Raw genomic sequence first — 22,955 nt, forward strand, 5'->3', positions numbered from 1 at the left:
TTGGCAAAGTGTTACAAATCAGTGATGACTCCAAGGAGAGAAGCCTAGAAGCCATAGTTTATGCAATCAGTGTTATAAAGTGTTTCTTTACCAGAACATTTAGACTGTTTTAAGCGAAAAATGTCATATTGTGTTGAATAGAAAAAAGTTACCTGGTCTTAAACTCAAGGACTTCTCTCCCTGTATCCCTGGGCACATCCTTTGGCAGCTTCAACCTTAGTGTTTCCTGGGCCAATTGCTCTCAGTTTTTTCTTGTCAGAGCTCAACGTCTTATTCCCTGTACCCTCATTAACTTCCTGTTTCAGGCCCTCCACCATGACGCAAGTAAATTAAACTTCTTTAGACGTTAAATTTTTTGTATCAGTTCTTGCCCTTGAAAGCCAAATATTCTAAGCGGAAGATTATGGACCTGGCCTTGGACCCCAGCTCTGCTGTTTCACCTGGCTGCGTGACCATGGGCAAGTTATTGACCCTTTCTGAGCTCTAGTTTTCTCTCTTGAATGTGGAGATGATACTTTTCCATCTCGCAAGGAAGCTGTGAGGATGAAATGAGATCACATGTCCAGCACCTGGCACTAATAACTAACAATTATTTTATCTTCCAAAACGTGTCCATTTTGGCTTCCTGATTACTTTCTGTTATCAAAACAAAACTTGATTAACTCTTTTTTCCAAGTATGCTCTTTCACGGACCACATGTTCATTTCTAGGCAACATGAGCTTGAGTCTGTCTAAAGCAGTGCTCTCGACACTAACACGTGCATATGCCTCCATTTTTTTTTAACTCTTATGATTTGTGCATTTTATTGTATCTATGTTTCATATCAAAATAAAATATTTTAAATAAGCATTGAACTATAGTTAGTAACATGGAGGCTAAAGTATTTGGTGGGAGGTGTATTGATCTTTTTTCTTTTTAGCATCTTTATTGGAGTATAATTGCTTTACAATGTTGTGTTAGTTTCTGCTGTATGACAAAGTGAATCTGATATATTCATACATATATCCCCGTATCCCCTCCCTCTTGCGTCTCCCTTCCCGCCTCCCTATCCCAGTCCTCTAGGTGGTCACAAAGCACCGAGCTGATCTCCCTGTGCTATGCAGCTGCTTCCCACTAGCTATCTATTTTACGTTTGGTAGTGTATATATGTCCATGTCACTCTCTCACTTTGTCCCGGCTTACCCTTCCCCATCCCTGTGTCCTCAAGTCCATTCTCTACGTCTGCGTCTTTATTCCTGTCCTGCCCCTAGGTTCATGAGAACCATTTTTTTTTTAGATTCCATATATACATATGTATTAGCATACTGTATTGTTTTTCTCTTTCTGACTTACTTCACTCTGTATGACAGACTCTAGGTCCATCCACCTCACTACAAATAACTCAATTTCGTTTCTTTTTATGGCTGAGTAATATTCCATTGCATATATGTGCCACATCTTCTTTATCCATTCATCTGTTGATGGACACTTAGGTTGCTTCCATGTCCTGGCTATTGTAAATAGTGCTGCAGTGAACATTGTGGTACATGACTCTTTTTGAATTATGGTTTTCTCAGGGTATATGCCCAGTAGTGGGATTGCATATGCCTCCATTTTTGACTAGAATCATTTTTAACTCCTCCACCTTCCTTTAAAACTCAGGTCAGAATCCTCGCAAGTTACTGTTCCTTGGAAAATTTTCTTGGATTAGCGTAAACCCTGGTGCCCTTAAGAAGTCTTATTTTGAGATTTTACAATATGTTCTCAAGCTATTTTCTTCTGTCGAACTTCCCCTTGCCTCCTGTATTTGACATACGCCTTCATTCTGCCACTAATCATAGTGCTTCCTCACTTTGATTTTCCAAATAAACTCCTCCCATCAAGTGCACAGAAAAGGCCTGCATCTACACTGCTGCCAAAGTGTGAAACCTGGTCTCCCAGGCGGAATGTCTGTGGAGGCCAGAAAGAAGCGTTGGAGCTCCAGCACAGGTGTCATAGAGCAGAAAGTGACGGTGGGCTTGACTTGCATAGACTAGGTGCCTGGAAAGCTTGACTCTGGTAAAAAAAAAAATGAGCAGATTATATTGTAATCTGCAGAGGACATGATTTTCTTGAAAGTAATTATCTTCAGTTGACACCCAGCATCTCAGATTTCATTTCTCCTTCTCTGTGCTGTTTGCCTTGACCCATAGAAGAGGATACACCCCCCCCAGTAGACCATAGATTCTATAGAAGGAGGGCTGTTAAATAAAAGAATCATAGTACCTCTGAGGTTGGTAGATTGAAGACAATTTCATCAATGTAGATTCTTTCTTTAGAATGCTGTGCATTGCCCAGCCTCCCTACTCAGCTCCAGAAAGTACCTACTGACTCCCAACTCTTGAGACAGATATTGTATTGTGTTCTTTTTTATGTCTATACAATAGCCCAAAACATAGAAATTATCATCAATTAGTGGGTAAGGAAACCGAGGCTTAGAGAAGTTCACTGTAACCGTGGCCACACAATTATTAAATGATCCCTTCCTTTAAATCGAGATACTCTTCTTTTTACTGTGCTATTTTGCCTTATTTTACGTATCCATTTTCAATTGGAGAAAAGCTCCAAGTGAGGTAATTACAGTGGCTATAAAAAAAGGAATTCAAATTAGTAATATTATTATCTCTCTGTTTCTAGTTTGTGCAAAGCAGGTAATTGATGAGGCATCTTCCACTCGAGATTCAAGCCTTCCTAACACAGCAGTGCAGAGCAAGTTAGTGTCTTCCTTTCAGCAACACACCAAAAAGGCTCTCAAGCAGGTAAGGTTGCTGGCATTTCTTCTTTGTCCCTCAGTTCTGCCTACTTAAGGTAATGGAAGTTATGCATAGAAAGTAAAATAAATAAGAACATAGTAACCTGAAAGCAACAGAGATGTCCTAGATTCAACTAATCCCTTAATATTCAATACGCTGATTTTAATCTATGCTAAAAACTAGGAGAGGCTTGGCTGAGACCTTTGATGTAAAATAGAAGAGGGAAAATGTATTTGGAATCATATAGAACTAAGATTTTGTGTGTGTGTGTTTTATAGCAAGTATATTGGGTTCATACATGCGTTGCATATTTTAAAAATAATGTCTCCGTTTATGATCTTGTGTTTATCTGATAGTCGACGTCAAAATAAATGTAATGTCTTTCTTACTACTGAAATGCATTGTTATAAATAAGAAAAATAGCAATCGTGCCTTGCTTGTATGTAGGCTCTCCATTAGTGCGTTTGGTGCTGAATAGAGGTCAGCTTTGCAGTATCATCCCAACGTTACGTAAGCAGTCTTGAGTTGTGTGTCCTTGTCCAGAGACGGTGCTGGGAAGTGTGGTTATAATGTTGGGCTCTGGGCTCAGACATAAGCTGCTTACAACCCTTGCTACTGTGTGACTCTGGGTAAGCCACTTCTCTCCTCTGAATCTTAAACTCCTTCTCTAGAAGATGTAGAAAATAAAAGTACCCTTCACATGGGAATGATCCAAGAATTAAGTGAGGTGATACACTGAAAGCATGTGGTAGAGTGAGTGGTCCATAATAATCACTCAATAAATGTTAGCTTCTGCTACCCACCCCAGAAATGCTGAATGTGCCCAGAAGAAATGAAAGAGATGCTATGGTTAGACGGGAACATTGCATGATTGTAATAGTGATAAGGTCAATAAATATAAACCTTACATATTTAGTCCTGAATTCATGGTTTTCCCTTGTTTAACTGCTTTCCTCATTTTTTATTTTCATCCTTCTGAGACAGCCACCTCCACTTCACTCCTTGCTGACCCTTACCAAGTCTAGGAATAGAGGTGTCATTCTAAGTGATATATTTATAGCAAGAAGGAGAAGCCATGTTTTTAAATAAAGTTTAAAATGTCTTTAAAGTCCCACCAGCCTGTAAAGCTACTTAATATTCACATCCAATCCCCTAGACTTAGAATGTCTCCACCTACTCCTCTATTACAAACAAGGAAACTTAGGAAAGAAACTTAACATTTTTGTAGTGAATTCTGTTACTTGTAAATTCTGTGTTAACTACTGAAATTGCAGTATTTCCTTTCATTGGTATTATATTTAGGGTAGTAACAGTGTTTCATCCTACAGAGGTCAAATACTCTTTACTGAGCGTGCCATTTGTATCATTGCTCTTGAGAAATGTTATAGATGCCAAAGAACAAAATTGAATTCAGTGTTGAGATCCCTTTTTAATTGGTGAAATAAAGAATGTATGATGGTAGAGAAGCCTGGAAAAAGGCTGATTCAGGTGGCAAATAGGATGCAGGTACTAAAACACTAACCAGGATGGAACGAAAGATACAAAACTGGATACTGGTAACTGGAGCATTTAAGAAACATAGATGCAATCATAAATGAAACTCATACTTCTGAAAAGCAGTGATTTAGAAAATGTGTATACACTGTGAAATCTTCCTCCGTGTGAGTGTAAAGACTAACATTCACATCTCTGTATTGCCATGTCTCATTATTTTTTACTTTCTTCATTTTGGTTTCATATCCTTTGAACTTTTTTTTTTTTTTTACAGTTACTAAAACATTACACAGCTTTGGGTTAGTGGGTATTTTTGTTTGTTTATTTTGTTTTGTTGTAGAGCACATGTTCGTGGGAAGCGCCACTTGCTTGATTAGGGTCTAAGCCTTGTTTTAAGAAACCTACCCTGGAAGCTTCTTAGTGTCCTCAAAGAGCTATTTATTAATGCCTTAAAACTTCTTGTTGTATAACCAAGTAACAAATTAGTTACCCATACAGTATGGCACAATATATAGCAGATATGCTAATGTTTGATTAATAATGAAATTCATACTGGAAATACATTTAGAAGAAAAGCTGTTCTTGCAGAATTTTGCCCAGATTCCCTGTAATTGCTGAGTTTCTTAAGACAGCATTTCAAAAATTGACTGAACATGCGGCATTTTAAATTGTAGCAGCCTCAGCAAATCTGCAGCTTTCTTTTTGATAGTTGAATGGCTGTGACCATGTAGAATTCTTTGTAAGTGTATGTGCCATTATATATCCATATATATATATATATATATATATATATATATATATTTTCCATGGTTGCGAATATGTTTTGTGTGTACACATACAGGCACAAATCATAATCTCACCAATGTAGGGCCAGCCAAATAACCTAATAATAATTACATTAGCTGTCATTTATTTTTATAAATTCTAGACATTATTCTCTTCATTATCAGGCCCTATGCCGTTTAATCCTCATACAAATCCTTTAAAATAATCCTTTAAAATATTTTTCAAATGAGGAAGCTACCGCCCAGAGGAACTTACACAAGATTGTCCAGTGAGTAAATCTTGGAGATGACATTTGAACTCAGAGTCACAGTTTCAGGTCCTGCCTTCTTAGCTAGTTCCTTTTAGCATATGCTGTATAATGGGATAGGTGGATTTTTGACATGATCCAAGGAAATCTACATTCTTGAGTATTAGTATAATGCAAGGGAAACATAGTCATTAAGAATATTATTTCCTGACACAGGGAACAATGTGTTCAGTATCGGCACGTATTAAAGGGAGGTACTTGGATGTGTTAGCTTTTACCATTTTACTAGAAGTGTATTCTGAGTCAGTGGGGTCTTAGTAGTTCAACTATAGCTTGTCCAGCGTAGATTCTTAGAAAGAAGTAGGTGAAAAAAAACCAAAAACAAAACCCAGTAGCTTTATATGCATAAGTATAGTGAAGAAAAATAATTGAAAACAAACCTCATGCAAAATAAGCCAGACATAATTTCCCAGCCCTGAAGCCCTCACCCCCACCCAAAGCATGATGCTGCAGAGAGTGGGCGCTTTAACTTTGCACTGCTGTTGACTGCAGTGTAGCTACAGGCTGGACAATACGGAGGCGATAATGCCCCTTGGCTATTGATGCAGAGTACTTTCATTGCCCCTAATATTTGGGTCCTTTTAACTTTCCAATCATCACAACATTAGTTAATATCATATGTTGGGTGTAATTGCATGAATAGCGTGTTGTTATTTCAGCAGTTATGTTTCTGAATAGAATCTTCATGATAAGCATATTCAGAAGCCTCTGGAGAATAACAGATTGCTGATTATGACCTTGTTCCCTGTCTTCTTTCTGCCTTGGTATTTTAGCTTTAATAATCCTAAAAGGTGTGAAATGATTAGAGTTTGAATTTCAAGGAAGCATAATTAAGAAAGATTAAATTTGGGAAGTTTCTAAACAGCAGAATCAAATACAAGGTTAAAAAAAGGATGGGTTGAGGTCTGTTATGATGGGAGGTAACATGATGGAGAACAGAACCTTTCTGTGTTGTTCCTGTTGGTTTCTTTGACTTCCTGCATTATTTATTTAGGGTGGGAGAGTTTATTCATAAAGTTGGAGATCCTTTTCCTTCCTCGTATCGCAAAACAGACATATTCCTGGTATTTTGCTTTCGCTTTATATGTTTGACCAGTACTGTGAAATTCCAAAGGTTATGTTGCATGATAGCAGTTTCTGGATGTGGGTGTTGACATTTAGCATTCTAGCAACAATGCACATTGTTGGTGCCTGACACAGCCAGCTGTTTCATATGTGTGTATTTCTCATTATTTTAGCATTCACGGCATGTGCTATTTTCCGACTTCTCAGTCAAGGGCTTACTGCATCCAGTGCATTCTTAAGTTACATTGTTGGTATTCTTTCTCTATGAAAACAAAGAAGGTATTACTTGTTTATGCAAATTCCAAGTTAACATGAAGGCCTCTGGCTTTAGATTTTACTTTATTTTTCATTGGGGTGGAAATGAGAATTCTTCCAGGTTTTTAGAGTTATCCCAAGCTTTCTGTTTAAAAAATAAAATGTTTATCTAAAGGTTTTCTGTCTCTTTTTACAAGAGAATGTTGTGATACCTCTCTAGAGGAAAGCATGCTCACTCAGCATCTTTTGATTTTCACTCGAAGCCAGACTTGTAATTGTGTGATATGATCTTTACTTTCCTAGACTGGTTTAGCTCTGTTATGTTGGTTTCCTTAAATAAGTAAGTTTATTTCCAAGTGTAAGCCTATAAATTTCTTTCATATTGAATGATACCTGGAAGTACTAAACTTGGCAAGTCCAATGTACTCTGTGTAGTTTGGGCATGAGGACATTACATGTCCGGGCAGCTTGAAAGACAGGCCTTTTAGTAGACTGCAATTACACTTGCCATCTGCTTGTTTATTTCGGTTTCGGTATTGCTTCTTTCTAGAATTGAAATTAGGATTTAAAGTTGTTCGATAAGATATTCTGTTAGCGTTCCATTGTATACCTAAGGGTTGAGTAGTTGGAGATACTTCATTGATATCATCTTCCTAAAATGAATCTAGACTAATATAGTAAGACTTATTGTATAATATTAGTGTCAAAATAAAACCATGCTATAGATTGATCAACAGGGCCACCACTAGCTAATTAAAACCTTTGGTGTGGAATAGAGAAAGGCATCCCATCCCCAAGTTGTCACAACAACAAATAAATCTCCCCTTTCAGGGTATCTTTGTGCAGAGCAAATCTTCCATGACCATCAAAAGTGGTCATCCTAATTGTATTTTCTTAAGCTATTACATGGATGTATATTTTCCAGGCTGGGATACCCAAACTTAGATAATTACAAGGTAAATTGCATTTAACCTCTGTTATATTTGTAGCATAAAATAGGAAGTTTTCTTGTTCTCTTGGAATTTTAGCTACAGCTCAGAGTTAAGGATAATGGGATACAGGAGTACCCTGTTGTGAAGCCGGGTGCTAGACACAGCCTCAAAGGACTTACTGAGAGGAGGCCAGGTGGCCATCGACCATCCCCCCAAAACCTATATGAAACATAGCTCTGTGGAGTTCCTATTTAAAAAGCCTTACCAACATTGCTGTCTCTGTTTTACAGAGACGTTTACCCAAGTAATTTACTCAGCATTACTCAGCTAGTTAGTTCTCTGATTCTACAGCCTCATACATACCTCACAGTCGTTAAGACAACTCTGCATCAGCCCCTGTTCTGCTGCAAGTCAGCCCAGTAGAAGAGGGAGCTTTTAATACCTCTCTTGGGCAGTGGTCAGACTCATTTTTGGGGGGGGGGGGTGAGGGACTTTGGGAAAGGTGTTTAGCAGGTATCCAAAATTGATGCCCTCAGGCTGAATTTGGCTCAGAGACCTCTTTGTTTTGTCTGACACATTGTTGAAAACAGGACAACTCACCTACAAATCCAGTTGTATTGCTTCTCCTGAGTCATTACTACCACCTCCAATGGAGTATAGGCATCCCAGTCCTCAGCCTCCCCCTTGTCGTGGTCTTAGCCCAGCTAGTGTGGTCCAAAAATAATTGCACATGCTTCAAGGGATTGGGAGGAGGAGACACGCAGCATGTGTGAGTGGCCCATGGGCACGTAGCTGCAGAAATATAGGTATCTAACCAAAGCAAACAAACACGCAGACCAAGAGCAGCTAGCCTCTTTATTTGCAGAAGCCACGCCCTGGAGTGAGGAACTGGGAATCACTATACTACTACCTGCCTTGTGGATGTAACAGGTGCTAGAGTTCTCTTGTTTGGAGCCAGCCCAAACTGTCCCAGACATCTCAGTTGAGTCAACATTGGTTTCTTTCCCCTCCATCCACATTCTGATCTGCTTGGAGGGTATCCCCAGGGTCCACAGTCAAATAAATCCTGCTTTCTAGAAAGTGAATTGGAATCCCCAAGGTAGCCTAAAATGGCTACGGATCTAGTAAATGCTATCAAGTTGCCCCTTCTCATAGCTGAACTCTGATACTCCTGAGTTTGTTTACTAGCCTGCGGGCTTTACTACTGTGACTGGCGTCATAGTAAAAAAAAGGCTTCCCAAGTTTTGCTTCTTTGACCCTAGAAATGTTATTTGGGATAAAGAATAATGCTTGTTTTTCAGAGGTAAAGCAAAAAAAAAAAAAAAAAGTGTGTATTTTTAATACACTTAAAACAATCATTTAAATGATAGGCATAGTTGTTTTTATCACTTACAGGCACATAGTGTTGCATTTCAGTATTTAAGAAAATGTTGTACCAAGAAATATTGTTCAAATTTCTGAGCAGGAAATACATATTCAGTAAAAAATCATTGAGACCATAGAAATGGGCTCAATATTGACTAGCATTCCTTATCCCTACCTTGGCTCCAGCTTGGCTGTTTAAAATTCAGGATAGCCTTGGGCTTTTCTTCTTATTACATTATGTATATCATGGTTTATTTCTGTCCAACTGCTAATTTTTCTATAATAGAGTCTTCTCCGCTCTAAAAACTGAGGACAAAATTTTTGTTACTTTAATAATTATTTACTACAAACGCTGTGAAAAGACATGTCATCTTTGACTTTATGATTCCAGCTTCTAAGCCTCTTGTTATATCATCTCTTTTTTTCTTAATCAACATTTTCCAAAATACACCTCCCCACCATGCCATAAAATGAGTATTTTTCAAATGCCTATTTGGATTGCCAAGGGAAAAGTTTGAAATCTGTGATGTGAAGACTCCTAAAAACGAATCGCTCTTTATACAGGTTTTGTTTTGTGATGTCCTACATCGTGGGTAAATATGGGCCTAATTGTAATTTCAGGTACTGCGTTGCCTCATTCTGTTTTTTTTTTTTTTAATTTTTTAAATTTTTTTGCGGTACGTGGACCTCTCACTGTTGTGGCCTCTCCCGTTGCGGAGCACAGGCTCCGGACGCGCAGGCTCAGCGGCCATGGCTCACGGGCCCAGCCGCTCCGCGGCATGTGGGATCTTCCCGGACCAGGGCACGAACCCGTGTCCCCTGCATCGGCAGGCAGACTCTCAACCACTGCGCCACCAGGGAAGCCCGCCTCATTCTGTTTTATCATTGGATTGATAGGTTAATGTCTACAAAGTGCTCGGAGTTCTCACACAAGGCTAGAGAGATTTATGCAATTATGTACACACCTTAATGAAAGAGTAAATGTCATAAATATTTTATAGCACACATGCTCTCATTCAGAATATTATTGCCAGCAAGCTAAAGGTGAGGAGGATGGCCTCTTATTCATTTTTGTATCTCCTGTCCGTCCACAGTGCCTAGTACTTTATAAAAGGTCAATAAATGTAAGAGTTGAAGGGAAGATGTATCCTGTTATTATTAGCAACAGTATCATTTGTAAGCGATTTCCCAAGCCATTCACGTTCCCACGTGGTTTTAAATCTCATCTGAATATGTCTTTTCTCATTTAAGTGATATTTAATTTTTCACATCGGCAGTTATTTGACGGCTAAATCTTATGGTCTACGAGTTGGACATTCAGGTAAAACCCTTTGCAAATAAAATGGTATTGTTTCTGTCAGCAAGGGGATATACAGTCGATGCAGTATTTCAAGAGACTGTGACAACTATTGGTCAAAGGACATTAGTCAAGTAACTGAAATGTTATAAAATTGGTAGAAATTACACAGAAACCAGGAATTGAAAGGTTGGAGACTGTCTGTGGTCAGCCTTTTAACCTTTTGAGGAGTTTTAGTATTCCTGGAACCGTGAATTTATCCTCTCTTGAATTGTGTCTGCTTAAGACCCTTTTTATTACAGGTAATTTTCTCTGCGTAAAGCGATCAGCTAGATAAGCTGTATTTCAAAACTTTCCAGTGTCTTTTCAGTACATTATCATCACCATGGTTGACTCATTTATGAAACACAAAGCACTCCCATTTGGAGCAATTTATTCTCGTATCGGTCTTCTTTTCCCTGGATTTGCCAGAATGCCGTCATGTTCGTGTTCTGAAGGTTAATGTCCAAAGTCAAGCAGACAGAAGCCAAGTGCTGCAAGGTTTCCAAGATTAGGACTGATTCCCTTCACAGAAATAAATGATTCCTGCCATGTTCAGTGATTTTGTGCAGCGCTCCCCGCGGCTGAGTGAGTGCATCAATACTGTAGTCCTTACCTGCTGTACATACTGATGACACTCGGTGTTAACTTGATTGACTGAGCAGCCCACTGGAGAGGACGCACCTGCAAGAGAAGTGCAGACATATATTTTTATCCTGGTCTCGAAACATTTATTTTACATTTCTTTTCCTTGGGAGTCATGGTTTCAAATTCCATGGGCTCTCAAGCCACACTGCTCAGGTAGAGCAAACCTTTACGTGCTGCTTTATTTTCAGAATTCTACCGAAAATGGTCTCAGGTTTATACCCTTTGCCAAAGCCTGATTTTATGCTTTTGAGGGAAAATGACAGGAAGGTGACGCTTAAGAGTCCTGACAAATGAGTGACTCTGTGGAATTTAAGTCTCTTAAGAGGTTCTATCTAATGATGGGCAAGTGGATCATTTAATTCAATTATGAGAAATCATTTTGACTATATTTTTATGTTCTATTTTATTATCATGTTTTGTAGGCTTTGAGGCAGCAGCAGAAAAGAAGAAATGGAGTCTCAATGATGGTAAACAAGACTGTTCCTCGTGTTGTTTTGACACCATTAAAGGTGTCTGATGAGCAGTCGGATTCGCCTTCAGGTAAAGAGCTAAAATATTGTATGCTTGGCCAGTTTCTTCCCGGAGGAGGCTTTCTCACCAAGAGAGATGTCATGAATTTTCTCTGGAACTGAATAATATTTCCACTTGAGGTTTCATTTAATTTTTTTATACCTTAGACTCTTTCAGTGATTCAAAGATAATAGGGTATTTCACTCTTAAAAACAAAACAAAACAAAAGCTTGCTCATCATCAAAGGACTTCATTTGCTAATGTCAATAGATGCAAGAAAAGTGTAGCACTGCTAGGTGGATTTTTTTGTTGTTGCTTTGGCTTTTGTTTGAATGTTGAACTTTAATGGTGGACCCCATGCTGACGTGTAATGCCATCAAAAGCCGTTCTTCCGTGAGTGTGAATTTGTTTTTCCATCCTCTGCTACAAAATCAGGAATCCTTTATTCGTTTTTGTGTTCTGGCAGCATTCTTCTCACCTCAGTGCAGCCCTGACCGTTTCTTCTAATTTACCTCTGTCACTTTATCAGCTATGTACCATTCTGTATATTATAGAGTGATGTTTGCGTTTTCTCTTCCTGCTTCAACATAAAGTTATTAATAAAGGCATGATCTCTCCCTGTCTCCAAGCCTCCCTTCATCCTTCATCTTTCTGTCTCGGTCTTGCATCGTCTCCAAGTGGCACAGAAGCTTCTTCGTGTATTTTCACAAAAGATCTGAGTGCTTCTTTGAAAAGCTATCAGATCAGTGAACGTGTCTTTGACTCCACTATCAGGCCATCTGTTCATGCTTTTTGTTCTGTTTGATTGATTTATTGGGCTTTTCTCTTTATATACAGTAGAGGAATCAGATTGTGGCCAAAGGTAGTGTATTACCTCTTAGCAAAGGAGATAATACCTACGGTTCGTAGAACAATTTGAGATTTTTCTTTTCAAGGACAGCAAGAGGAAGATAATGACATAATAACTATTTCCTTTTTTAGGATCCGAATCTAAAAACGGTGAAGCAGACAGTTCAGATAAAGAAATGAAACATGGGCAAAAATCCCCCACTGGAAAACAAACGAGTCAGCACTTAAAACGATTAAAAAAGTCTGGTTTAGGTGAGTGTTCAATATACTATAACATTTCACATTTTAGATATTTAAATCTTGTTGAATGAAATTATGGGGACTTTTTTCTTTAACAGTTAAGGATATTTTTAAATCTTCCCAATTTATCTAAACCAAAAAGGGTGCTAAAGAACGCAACATATTACAATGGAATGATTTTAAGCATGTTGCTAAATTTGTGAATGATACTATTGGACGAAGCAGAGGCTAAAGATAAGAGGTTTAAAATGATCTATGTATTCAAGTAATTATCTGCCAAGTCATAATTCTGTCTAACATGCAGTGTTTTGTTCCTGCAACTGGGTTTCACTTTATCGGAATACGTTGTATTGGGGGGAAAATGCAACTTTTATAAAGTGTTCATTGAACCGAAGAGCGCACTGTCATTGGGGTCTGCTGCAGTAAAACTGCTCTGCCTTGCTTTTCATCTTATGCTGTTTGAAATATTCAATAGTGCTTGTCTGAAAAACAGTGTACAGTTGCCGAGAAGTGTGGCAGACAGTTACTGGGTCTTGCAAGTCAGTACCAGGTTTTCTTTTGAAGATTTCCTTCCTGATAACTTTTCATCAGGAACTCAATAGCAGCATTTTGGGGGAAAAGGAATATGGAAACTAAAAAGAGGAAAATAAACGTATCCTAGGCTGAACATTAAAATTCTAGACCAAACCTGCCTCGTTGGATGTCTGGACCTAATGGCTTCATTCCTCTCTCTCAGTTATTTCATCTCTGAGTTAGGGTAATGATAATGACCTAGATCATTGTAACATTTTGTAAAATGATGGGTAGAAAGTACAGATTTATTGACCTGAACTTTATTATTGGTTCTGCCACTTACTTTCTTGGCAACTTAGGGTAATTCTTATTTGCAGAGTTTATCTGTTTGTAAAATTCAAGCAAGATTTTAACCCATTTATTTATTTATTGAGTAAAGATTTATTGAGTGCCTACTATATACCAGGATTTTGTTAAATTCTGGGAGCATATTTTCAGTAAAGTCTTTGAATGGGGTTTAGATAGCCTTGTGTATGAGATCTTTGGGAAAGCAGAATTTATGTTTGTTTTAAATTCTTTAAACACAGCATAATTATCTTTTTCATTGTTTCCAAGGCTAAATCATTTTATAGTTATTGTCTAGCCCAAAACATATGTGTTAGTTTATAAACACCTACATATATACTGACATGTTTTTTCCTAGTCTTTTTGAGTTTTCTAAATTAAGTACTTTGAGTAGCTTCTGAAGCTGGAAACTGTAATGGGAGAGTGATATGTAAAGAATGTACTAAAAAAAGAACCCCCCCCCAAATATCATGTTATGTTACCCTAAGTAATTTAAAAGTCAGTGACCTTCAGTTAAAAACAGTCTGCTACCAACGTCAGGAAAGTCAATGCCATATCATGGGTTTAAGAAAATTCAAGGCATGGGGACCTCTTCATTTCTTTACTTAGCTGCCTTCAGGGCTGGGGTTCAACAAGCCTTGTACTCTTGTCAGGATCCTGTCAGGTGCTCAGGTCTTCAATCAGGATCTCTTGTTCTAATTGTTGTAACCTAGGAATCCTGCATGCCGCTTAACATCTTACATGTTAACAATCATACAGTAAAGGTTAACAATCATACAGTAAAGGGTTTTCAGCTAATTTGTTAGCAAATTTAAAAGGCGATAAAGGAGAACACCATGTTCTTTTTAACCTGCTTTTTTCTTTTTAGACTACTAAGTAGTAGAAATAATGAAGCTACTTTAATGAAGAAATGGAAAACTACCCGTATTTAATGCAGTGGTCTTGGTACTTTGACATATTATCTCATTTACTTCAATTATGTACAGTTGAATTATTTTTATTTTACAGCTGAGGAAACGGAGGCCCAGAGGGTTAAGAGGGTTGTCCGTAATGACACAGCTATTACAAGCCAAGGCACAGCTAGCTCCAAAGTCCAAACCATTATTTCAGAATATGTTCTGAATGTCTGTAATCACCCAGCCTATGTTGTAGACCTGTGGGCACCACTGAGGAGTAGCATAGCATCTATGACATGATGAGCCTGCCATGGGTGTTAAGATGCAGGTACACTAGTTACACATAGAAGGAGAGCTAGCAACTAAAACATTTCCTGGCTGATCCTGTAAAATCAGAGGAAGAAGGTGGGATTTAAGGTCAAAAGTAACCTGAAGGTGATTACTAGGAGGGATCGCTGACTGACTGAGTAACCCAACAAGCAGCTGAGTACAATGGCTTATTTTGTGCAAATGAAGTTGGTAGTACTTACTAAGCCTCCAATATATGCCCAGCACCATACAATGGAAAGTGAAAACATGCAAAAGGAAAGAAAGGACCTTAAGGTGACCATCTCCGGATAGAATCCCATGTGCCTTCTAGAAAGTAATGTTTCTGATGTCCTGTGACCTTAGGAATCTTACAGAGTAAAGGATTCTCTGTTCTGTGCAGCGTTTTAGAATCAAACTAAAACGTAAGTTCCTTGAATTAGGGGTCATTGACTTACACCAGTTTTTAATTATGCTTCTTCCTACCCAATCACACAGTAGGAGTTTAAAAATTACTTACTAAACAGATCCAAGCTTCTAATGGATATCTCTGAGGGGTTTTTAATAAATGTCCTTGCTGAGCTCAACTTCTGGGATTCATTCCAATATATTTTATTTGGTTTAATCTTTTTGTAGTGAAGAATTACAACTTTGCTGGTTTCATAAAATGTTACATACTTTTGAAATAAATTAATGCAGGAAAATAAATTTGAAGAGTAACCCTAAATACTATCATCAAAAATAACTTACCCCAGGCTTCCCTGGTGGCGCAGTGGTTGAGAGTCCACCTGCCGATGCAGGGGACACGGGTTCGTGCCCCGGTCCGGGAAGATCCCACATGCCGCGGAGCGGCTGGGCCTGTGAGCCATGGCCGCTAAGCCTGCACGTCCGGAGCCTGTGCTCCACAACGGGAGAGGCCACAACAATGAGAGGCCCGCGTACCGCAAAAAAAATATATATCCAAAAAATAACTTCCCCCAGTGTTTTATAAATACTATTTGACATCTCCTAATGTGTAGCCATAGTCAGGGGTCATCTTAGAAAAATGGAATTGTATCATTTTAATTAAAAGTACTAAATTAAGTTTAGCCTGAATAATAAAAAAGAATGGAAGTAAAACCAAAAACAAAATTGCTAAGCATCGCTACGAGATATATTCATATCTAAAAGTTCTCTCCAAAGATACTAAAAGTATGAAAAGCTGAAATAGGAGTGATGATCTTTTTAACTACTCAAGCTTTGGACAATATATTATAAAGGATAGAGAGATAATTATACCTATAGTCCCTCTTAACTCCATGTTTTTGTTATATTATTTTTTAAACATCAAGGTTGTTAACATTTAATAATCTATTTTTTTTTTTACCATAATCCCCATAGTTCACTAACTCCCTGGTACTATATGGTAATGGATTCAGTGCTCCCCGGTAGACTGTTTACACAATTTCTTCATTTGTAAAGGGCACTTGGATTTATGTCGTAGATGATTAGATTTTGCCCTCTGATAATTGTTTTTCCTTAGACTCTACTCTTTGAAAGCCTATTTTTCTTCTCTGAGCTCTTTCAGAATCCATTCGTCTCTAATTTCTTTGAGACAACGAAGAACTCTCGTTTTGAACTCTTTCTGTATTTCTTTGGGCCGTTCCTCTTGCAACCAAAGGCCTTGGTCTGCCTCTTTCATGGGCTCTTTCCCTCTGTGTGAGTGTATGTGAGTGCATCTTGTGTGCACATTTTATGCACAAATACTGTGTGGCTTCCCTTCCGGGAAACAGGAGGCTTTAAGCCAGCAAGGTCTCCAAAGTCTGCAGCCTTTATTCAGATTGGTGCTCTTCGACTCCCTTTGGTGAAAATAATAATTTCCCTGGTCCTCATCAGACACTTTCCCATGATTTTTATTATGACTACAAAGTGTCATCTTCTAAAGCACAGACACTTATTGTCGCAATTAGGCAATTGTTGCTTCTTTGCTTCTCCGGACCTCAGCTACTTTATACTCTCTAGTGTCCAGGAATTAGACACTAAAATGACTACCTCTTTTCTTCCTCTGCTTAGTGTAGGGAGATGAGGTACCAGCTTTAATGAGATAAGACAATCAGATATAATGAGCTTGTTCTTAAGCCAATTAAGAGTAAGTATATAAGGATAATTAAAATGGAATTAAACATCCTGTGTGGCAACAAATTTAGCAGTAAGTTCATCTGCTCTGTCTTTGTTCCAAAATTATAAAACATAATTTTGCTTAGATGGACATCTTTGAAATAGATCTTCTTTTGACTTTGTCATAAAACATTTAGAGAGGCACATAGTCTTTTTTTCCCCCTGATACCCTTAAATATTTTGAACCATACCAAATAGTAACCAACAGCATAAGTTCTACTTCTCACATTGTCCATAATACATGTTTCTAAAATTTTATGATTTTCTCATTTCCCCAATACTCCTTCCCAAAGTTACCCTTGGTAAATGACCTCAACTCCCTAATATGGAGAGTATTTCGGCCATACGTAAGCATTAAGCAAATTCCTTTCCTGTATTTTCAACATTTCTGTCTCTAGGTGTTGCCTTTGCCTTCTCTGCTGAGAAAATAAGCTTCTTCCTAATTCTTCTCTTCTTGTAGTCTATTTTATCTCCCTGTGAAATACTTGAAGCATATAGAAAAATACAGATGCTAATAAAACATACATCTATATACCTGTCACCTTGACTTCATTCCTAACAAATGTTAGGAGTTTGTCGGGCAAAAAAAATAGATAAAATTTTTGTACTTTTTGTGTTTATAAGTGAGATTGGCGAAGCAGATTTTCTCTCATATTGTCTTTGTTCGTCCTTATTTTGGAATAAAAGTTATATTAACTTCATAAAGTGAACTGAAGAGCTTTCTTTACGTATTCACTGGAATAAGTATAAAATAAGTGGTGGGAGAGTTCCTTGATGTATTGGTAAAATTCGTCTTTAGAGCTCTTTGTAATGTGTGCTGTGCATGTATGTGGGGAAGGAGGGGTTGTCTATTTAGTTTACAAAAGTTTTCACAAATTTATTGAGGTTTGCTATTTTTAATATAATTTGAAAATTTGCAAACTTGAAATACTTTATGTCTCCAAAGATATTGGCTAAAGTCACAGTAGTATGATTTTTATGCATATTTTACTATTTAAAATCAAATTTTAATTATAATTTTATTTGCCTTGTATATCTATACTGTATCTCAAATTATGTGCCTACCTTTCATTCCTATTCATGTTTGTTTATGCCGTCTCTCACTAGATTTATACCTATTTTATTAGTCTTAAAAAAAATCCTTTTTCTGTTCTTGATGGTCTTCATTGTTCTTTTCTATTTCATGAATGTGTACTCTTATTCTTTACAATCTTTCTCCTTTCTTCTTTCTCTGGTTTTTATTCTATAGTTCATTCATTAACTTCTTGATTTGCACACTTAACTCGTGAATTTTCAATATTTTTTCTACTCTCGAATATATACAATTTATTTTTAAAACAAATTCAGCTGCATTTTACAAATTTTGGCATTATCATTTAGAATGTAAATATTTTGTAATTTCCATTACAAAACATTTCTTTAACTTGTGAGGTACTTAGAAGTGTACTTCCAAATGTCCAAATATATAATGAGTGTGGGAAGATTGGAGAGTTGCTATGTTTCTGTTATTGATATCTAATTTTACTTCTTTGTGGATAGAGAGATGAGGTTTTATATTATTCTTCAGTATTGTTGAGACTCAGTGGTCAGCTTTTGGGGTTTTTTGTTGTTTTTTTGTTTTCTTAACTGTTTCCTGAGTGCTAACCAAACAATTGCTTTCTCTTAAGGGCTCAGTGCAGTGTCCTATGTTAAATTCATTGGTTTAAGATCGATTATTGAGTTTTTAAAGTCCTTGGTATTCATAAGACAAGTTTTTTGCTTGTTATCTCAACGTCTGGTAAAATATGTTCAGATGTTCCACTGGCATTATGTAGTGCCTATTTCTCTTTTTAATTCTCGCAGTTTTAAATTTTGATGCTATGCTGTTGAAATGGATGCAGGCTCTAGGTCATGGTATCTTTCCAGTGACTTATTCCTTTTATACTCAAGGAATTACTTTCTTATCCCCAATAATGTTTTTTTTTTTACCTTTGTTTATCTTTGATGTTAATATTGTAGTATTGCTTTTTTTGTTGTTTTGAATGTCTGCCTGGTATGTCTTAGTTTATCTCCTCATTTTCTTCTGTTCCATGTGATTTTTATTTTAAGTATATCTCTTGTAAAGCAGTATATAATCAAATTGTGTTACTTTTAAAATCTAATATGAAATCCATTTGTATTTTTTTACTGTGCTGGGGACTTAATCAAAAATCTTTTTCTCCTTTTATGCCTTCATGTGATTGAGTTTTCCTTCCATGAATTTATTTGGAAGTTATAAGTCCTTTCCATTTCTCCCATTGACTACCTACAGAGTTTTTGGATGGAATGTCCTATAAATATCAATTAACTCCATCTTGTTTAACGTATCATTTAAAGCTTGTGTTTCCTTATTTATTTTCATTTTGGATGATCTGTCCATTGGTGAAAGTGGGGTGTTAAAGTCCCCTACTATGATTGTGTTACTGTCGATTTCTCCTTTTATGGCTGTTAGCATTTGCCTTATGTATTGAGGTGCTCCTATGTTGGGTGCATAAATATCTACAATTGTTAAATCTTCTTCTTGGATTGATCCCTTGCATGCAAATGGAAATCAGCTGGAGTAGCAATTCTCATATCAGACAAAATAAACTTTAAAATAAAGACTCTTACAAGAAACAAAGAAGAACACTACCTATAGAGTTTTAACAAACAGTATCTCTCCTGTTTCCAAACAGTGCCAGGGTTATATGGTGTTCTCATTTCGATCACACCTTCCCATCTCTCATGCAATTGCTGTCTCCTGTTTTTTTGGGTTTTTTTCCATTTTGTTTTAATTCTCATTAGTTGTTAGTATTATTTTTCACTGTTAATGTTTATTTGGAGTTACTCATGTCTGTGAATCTTTTAGTTTGTCATTGCTTCTGCAGCCCACTCATTCATTCTTTCAGTTAATTTCTTTATTTGTTAAGAACATCCACTAGTACTTTTTCAGCAAGATTCTCTAAGGGATAGTTTCCATTTTGGATACTGAAAATATTCTAATATCGTTAATATCATTGCCATTTAAAGGGACTTTATTATTAACGAAATTCTAGATCAATGCTTCTTTTCTTTTGGCCCTTTGAAGATATTTCATTGTCATCTGTAATTTATTGACGATAAGGTTCCTGTGTCTTATTGTGATCCCTTTGGAGGTAATCTATTTTTGTTCAAAACTGTTTTAAGGTATTCTTTTTATTTTTGATGTTTTGCTATTTCAACACATCGGATGGAGGAATGGGTATTTATCCTTTTTGAGATTTGGTATGTTGCTTTATCTGAGGACTCTTATCATTTTTTTCAGTTCTAAAACTTTCAGACATTAGCTCTTCAAATATTGCCTCTCTGCCATTTGCTGTGTTTTTTCATTCTCAAACTCCTATAAATGTGCATCCTGACTGCTTATTCCATTCCCTTTATTTTTTCTCTCTCCTGCTTTTTTGACTCATCATTTTTAATGCTGCATCCTAGATATTTTCATCAACTCTGTATTTATTCAATAGCTATTTCATTGTATCCATGGAATATTTTTAAAAAATTTTAAACTAAATTTTCATTTCTAGAAGTTCTATCTGTTTCTGTTTCAAATCTGCCTATTTTTAAAATTACAGTGTCCTGTTTTTGCATAATGAGTTTATTTTCTTTTTTGCTTCTATTGTTTAAAACAAGGGACAGCAAGTTTTTCTGTTAGGGGCCAGAGAGTAAATGCTGTAGGCTTTGCGAGTCATGTGATTTCTGTCACAGCTATTCAACTCAGCATTGTAGTGCGAAGGCACATCTAGACAGTAGCTAAACAATTGGGCATGTCTGTGTTCCAGTAAAAGTTTATTTACCAGCAGCCACTGGACTGGATATAGTTCATGGGCAATAATTTGCTGACCCTTGATTTAAATCACACTCTATTAAAATCACATTCAAGTGATTCTCTTAACCCAAGCAACTGAGAGTGGTAATTCTTCCATTTGATGCATCAGCTGACTGTCCCTTATGGTGGATTGTCCCCTTGTGTGTCGTAATTTCGAATTGTGGGCTCTATATACAGCCGTCTGTTGGAGGTCATTGTACCTGAGTTGTAGAATTATCCTACAAAGCATACTGGCATTTCAGGCCTCACAGCTAATATTTTTATAAAGGATTGCTGTTTTAAAGTATTACCCTTAAATTACCCTGAATAGGAATCTTCTGAAATACTCCAGTGCTTAGTGCTGTGCATGACACTTGGGGAGCACACAGCTATCAGCTATAATGCTTTCATTATCTCTATTAACATTAACAGCAGTCTTATTGTTATCATTGATCCTAGGTCTTATAGAATCTACAAAAACTGTAGTTGTTACCATTTATGCTTCTAAAGTTTTTGAGGATTCTGATTAATTGCAAGACCGTAATTAAAATACTTCTTTATCTAGACCTGGTGCTACTTTGAGTTAAAAATACAGATGGTATTGAGTGAAGTAGACCTTATGAAAATTAAAGACAACTAAGGCAAGATAGAAACCCAAAGAAACTTTGGAGATTTCATTCTGAAATGTCGTTCTTAAAAGAGATAGAATTAAATACATTATCAAATATATATATATATATAATATATATATATATAGTCAGTGTGCATATGTGTGTGTACAGGTGTATGTTTTTCCCAATCTATAGTGAATTCATACCTCTTGCTTATTTATCACAGGACACTTGAAATGGACCAAAGCTGAGGATATTGACATAGAAACCCCGGGATCTATTCTTGTCAACACTAACTTGAGGGCATTAATAAATAAACATACGTTTGCTTCCTTACCTCAGCATTTTCAACAATACCTCCTGCTTTTGCTCCCAGAAGTGGATAGGCAGGTAAGTAGAAGTTTCAGACATTTGGTATTAGTCACCAGTTATATTATTATGAACTGGCAGGTCTGTTATCGAAGATGACTGATACATGGATGGATAGTTTTCTAATAATCTAGTATATTTATGTAATTTATATACTTAAATGCTAGCATTGGTGTGTTTGCTTAATCTGCCTAAACAGACTCATTTTTCATTATCACTAGTGAGCAAATTCAAAATTTTAAATACAGCACATTGCCATAGAGTGAAAACAAGAGACCTACCTACACTGGGAAGGAAAAACAAAGAAATCAAACGCTCCAGTATCAAATAAACCTTTGAAGTAGCTTCCCCTTTGCCCCGAGGGAATATTGAAGTGCAGCAATAAAAAGCCAGGGTTTCTAAGAAATTATGTAAATATTTTCATTCTCAATTCTTTCCAAAAACCATTTAAAATTTATGTTTGGATTTGGCTTCTGAGAGTCTATCATCGTGACCATGATTGCCTATAAATAATCACCTTTTATCTTTTTTTTTAGTATAACTAAAAGTGCTTTAAGTGTATTTTTGTATTTTTTAAAAGCCTCTAAAATAAGGAAATACAAATGTAGACTCATAAGAGCAGGCATCAATCATCTTCTAAAGCTGGTCCCTTCGAAAAGAAAAAAAATATTTCATCGCATAAACTTTTATTAAATTTCACAAAACTGTTACATTTCCTTGTGATTCTCATTTCAATAAATTTTAACACTGTATATAGTTTCCAGTTGATGGACATAATGTGCATGTGTTTATGAATTTGTATCTCAAAATGATAGGTACATCCATAAATTGAAATGGGCAAGATTGATTCAATATTTCCACATTATTTTGAATAAATTTTCTTAGCTTTTTATTTGATTCTGTTTTCTCCTAACTTACCCACCCTTTCATACATACTTAAAATTTGATAAGCTGCTGTCTTCTGTCATTCTTATGTATCTCTTTGGTGGAGATTATTGTTCATATTTAGAGAAATACTATTTTGATTTTGAGTACATTTTTGTTTGAAAATTTGTTCAGTATTTGCTATGAATATAATACATGTTTGGTGCTTTGGAATAATGGAAATATCTATTAGTAGGTGCCTATTGCATGTTTATTGAATCAATGATTAAATACACTCTAGTTGGATACAGGAGCTATATTCCTGAACAATGAAAATATGAGGTAGAAACAGGTAAGCTTAGCGGGGAGAGCACAAAGTAAACTGAGCTTTTATATGTAGAAGGGAAAAAATCAGAGACAAATACAAGATCCTTGAATTGGGCCTAGACGTATAGGCAGAATTTGAATAAAATAGATGGAGATGTATTTTATGT

The 22,955-nt window shown here is 36.6% G+C and overlaps 1 protein-coding gene across 1 annotated transcript in view; it reads left to right on the forward strand.

Moving 5' to 3' along the window:
• Nucleotides 1-22,955, forward strand: part of ASXL3 (ASXL transcriptional regulator 3) — a 105,503-nt gene that overhangs the window by 13,813 nt on the left and 68,735 nt on the right. Inside the window, exons 3-6 of the mRNA XM_022586923.2 lie at nt 2,657-2,778; nt 11,383-11,500; nt 12,452-12,571; nt 21,455-21,618. Coding sequence (XP_022442631.2) covers nt 2,657-2,778; nt 11,383-11,500; nt 12,452-12,571; nt 21,455-21,618 — 524 coding nt within the window. The remainder of the gene's footprint in view (nt 1-2,656; nt 2,779-11,382; nt 11,501-12,451; nt 12,572-21,454; nt 21,619-22,955) is intronic.

This window comes from Delphinapterus leucas, chromosome 14, assembly GCF_059928025.1.
Source record: "Delphinapterus leucas isolate spDelLeu-1000000601 "Yukka" chromosome 14, BTC_Dleu_Yukka2, whole genome shotgun sequence".
NCBI lineage: Eukaryota > Metazoa > Chordata > Mammalia > Artiodactyla > Monodontidae > Delphinapterus > Delphinapterus leucas.